A 3975-nucleotide genomic window follows, 5' to 3' on the forward strand; every position below is an offset into this window, starting at 1 on the left:
AGTGAATGAGCAGTACACACAGTGAAGTGGACCCTCCCTTCAGAGTTCCGAAAAACCCGAACCACAACGGATCGCTTCTTGTTGCCTATCGCGCAACCGACGCAGGCTGTAGAACATTATCTTCAGACGGTGATACAACATATCCAGTGGTGCCATTATTCAATCCCTAAACCAGTAGCTCCTCGATACCGTGTTAATTCATTGACCGAAACTGATCTCCTCGGGGTCGTAACATTGGTTTCTGAATGCTGCGGCAGCCCAATAAATAGGATTGTAATGTAAGATACTGACAAGCCAGTCAGGCTAGCTTTCTGAATTTTTCACCAGTTGATTAGATAGCTGGTCTGCTCATTCAAGTAGAACATAAGGTTGACAGGAACTTGGGAACTGCGCCTACCTGATGAGCCGCAAGAACGGCGAAACCGATTGTGGACAGTCGAAGAGCTTTCAGCAACATTGTGAGTAACTTACTTTATGGAAACATACTACCGCATCTTGAATATCGTACTAAATGGGATATGCGGCGGCCTTTGCACAGCACATTCAGTTGGAGAATACCATAAACGATAGATTCATTGAGTCTTTCCTGGAAACCGAATTGATATGCAAATGAGTGTGTTTGTATTTCTCTTTTCAGGCAATCCTTAGAATTCTGTGCCCATAGCTGGCCAGGAATGTGTATGATTTCATTTGTACGGAGGATGTTTACTTACTTTTCGTATGATGGCGATTCCAATGGGTGGAGTACTACCCGCTGTATTCTGCGGTTTTGGTCAAGCCATGCAATACCCCACTTGAGTCACATGAACCAGAGAGCAAGCCCTGTTTGGCATTCACCTTAGCTTCCACCCAGGAACACTTATGTTATTCAAACACTCACGGCGCGAGAGGTGTGTCAAGTGAACTAGTTTGTACCACTTACGTCTTAGTAAACGAGGTTAGTGAAACCCCGAGCCATGACAGGCATACATTCGGTAAACGCAGTTCAATTAAGGGATATCAATGACGAGTCACTTATTCATACAGATCCAGGGGACAAAGCGGTTTTAGTCGGAGTTTTCTTCTGTATGAGTTCGAAGCCTCGAAGGTGTTTTCTCAGAGGCACTGTGTTGAACAAGAGGATTTTCCAGCTTCTGAGGTCACACTGAAACAGTTTTAGATAGGATGACATGAAGTCAAGCTTGATTGAACCGACGGTAGAAACGCCATGCGCATTTCCCCTTAAGGTTCATCAACAAGCATTTCACATCGGTGGGATGGTAAGTGCTCTATAGGGAAGATTCCCGTCCAGCAATTTTCGCCTATGGTGTCGTGGAATATATTAGTCCGCCGGAAGAACTTCTTCCCAGCATGTATTGTAAGTTGAAGCGTTGAAAAATCGAAGGCCTTATGAAACCCGTACCTGGTGAAAATTGAACCAAAACAAACTGGCTCCCCGGAATTTGGAATGCCCACCGGTGTGATCTGGTTAGCATTTCTTGCCGGACGTTGATCCTATTGCGAAACCAACACGGGAAAGGGGATCGGACCTCCACTCGAGGGTATAACAAATTATGCAAATGCTGGTGGGAGACTTCGCAAAAGTGGCCTACGAAGCGGGAAGTAAAATTTCCGTCTGGTCAATAAGTAACTTGAAAAGAGATGACAGAGTTCAGGAATAGGTGGTACAAGGAAAAACCTGAATGTACAAGCGATGCATGTGGACACCACACTAGGTAAAAAGTGCTTTCAAGGAAATCACAACAATGGGATCCCCGGTGTACAGTAAAATGCAAGAGGGACCTCAGATAATTTCAGAGGCATCAAGGCGCTGCTTCGGATGGTTTCGCTGGTGAATGAATCTCCTTGGCCAATTCAAGCAACTGCTCCAACTGTGCCTCGTTAAAATACTTTAGCTGAGATTCATCCAACACTTTACCAAGGTAGACGCATTCTTTGGAGTCTGAGCGCGGAAGGTTACGGACCTGTTTTGACAGTTCGATGGCATAACGCTGAGAACCGTAAAGAATTTGACATACGTTACGAGAAAGTGAAGTGAGTAGAGCGGCTGTATAAAAGAAACGTTCCCAGTAACATTGTTGCGAATAAATCCGATAATCCCATCCTGATTCGCATACAATCAACAATTCATCGAGGTTATATATCGTTGTGGATTAATGGCGGCGAACCATTACCCAACAGGTTCGTTTGTAACATTTCAGACTGCACGTCACTGCCAAATTGTTACGGCGTTTTAAGAAAGTTCTATTGTGAAAATAATTCAGTCCATAACTGATGATAGGCATCCTAAAAGCATTCAAGGAATCGAAAACTAAAATAACCTGTCAGACAATCTGGACAGAAAGAGATACACGGAGAGCAAAAGGTGAGGAACCAACTTGTAGAACACGATACTTGTCTCAGTCAACGAAATGACCTAAACCTACTAGGACAGAACCGCAACGCGAAACAGAACAGATAAAAGTGACTATATTCGAGAAATACACTCATTTGCAAATCAATTTGGTTTTCACGAGAGACTCAACTGAGTCTGTCAGTTGTAGAATATCATAAACGAGAGATTCAGTTGGGTCAAAGCTCCGAGGAAAACAACTCTTAACACATTTGGGTGGTCAAGCTCCGTGGGAAGATGCAAGATTCTATAATGATGTTACAAACATTGTGTGAAACCATTAGTGCACAGTAGAAAAAGGGAATCAAACCTACAACAGAAAGGGTAAATCCACACGCATGCCTGAAACAGCATGTCCTAGAATGAGTGTTGGGTACACAGAACAGAAATCTGCCCGTACACAGAGAAGCTAATCAGAATGTCACAGATTGGTCGCACAAGTTTCAGTAACGCGAAAACATATTTTGCAGACCCCTAAATTAAAAAAGTTTCATAAATATCAGCCAAATCCATTTATAATTGGTTAGGTAGGCTTCGGGGAATGCGTAGAATGTACAACAAATAAAATTTATTCAGTAGTGACAAGACTGGATTATACTACCGATACGTGCCGAACAGAAGCCTGTGTGTGGGAATTCAATCGGCATCCGAATAAAACAAAGAAACAAATAACCATGTCCCTAATTGGAAAAGAAAGGTTATCAATGGTCATCGGTGGGAGCAACAGTCCAGGGTCTTAGCGTTAAGATAAGACGAAGAAAGCTTGTAACCCGTTCTTTCAAACCAAAGGACGGTTCAATTTCCGTCAATGAATTTTGAAATGACACATCATCATCAGAGACAGTGACAGCATTGTTGACACTGATGTTTCACTGTTGTACCACCATAAGGCGGCGGTTACGTAAGGTGATTGCATGTTACCCATGACACCTATCTGTCAAGAGATTCACTAGAAGCGCGTGTCGAAACTGGTAATTCGGAACGTTACGATCATCTTGAGCCCTACGCCATCACAGAAAAAAGATACAGACGTCACGAGATAAAATCTCTGGACGCATGAAACGCCCCTGTTACGTCACGGCACACTACCGTACTGTACCAGAACCATAAACTCCTAGAGTGGTACCGTACCGCTGATGTCTTAATTCACGGTTTCCATAAGATCCACAGAAAATTGGAGGCTCCGTTTATGGGCCGTGACGAAGAGACTGGACCTTACCGTGGTGTGACGGTTTGCGCACCTCAGCGATCCATTGAGCTATACTGGAGAGTGTCGTGAGACACTCACAGAGTCTCTCATACCAGGTTGGTCAATGGTTAGAGGTCTGACGAACACAGTCTCCTGGCCATCCAGGTTGGGGGTTGGAACATGTGGCGACTTGTTCCATGGAAATGGTAATGCATTTGCATTTTCCGCCAAACACCGCCGCCTTGTGGTTAGGCTTTTGAGCCTAAGGCATTAGTTGAGGACCCTAATCGTCCTTCTGCCTAGGTATGGGCGCCCTGGCAGTATCCCAGCCCACGTACAACCATGAATTGCACATACACAAATAAACTCATGCCACATCGGCCGTCGCGTGGTG

At 44.4% G+C, this 3975-nt stretch overlaps 1 protein-coding gene across 1 annotated transcript in view; it reads right to left on the minus strand.

Annotated features, from left to right (window-relative positions):
- Nucleotides 1-885: 885 nt before the first annotated feature.
- T265_03006 (hypothetical protein) overlaps nucleotides 886-3975 on the minus strand; it is a gene marked incomplete at both ends in the record, with an annotated part of 16218 nt that continues 13128 nt past the window's right edge. Inside the window, one exon of the mRNA XM_009167385.1 lies at nucleotides 886-1991. Coding sequence (XP_009165649.1) covers nucleotides 1803-1991 — 189 coding nt within the window. The remainder of the gene's footprint in view (nucleotides 1992-3975) is intronic.

This window comes from Opisthorchis viverrini (genome assembly GCF_000715545.1).
Source record: "Opisthorchis viverrini unplaced genomic scaffold opera_v5_39, whole genome shotgun sequence".
NCBI lineage: Eukaryota > Metazoa > Platyhelminthes > Trematoda > Opisthorchiida > Opisthorchiidae > Opisthorchis > Opisthorchis viverrini.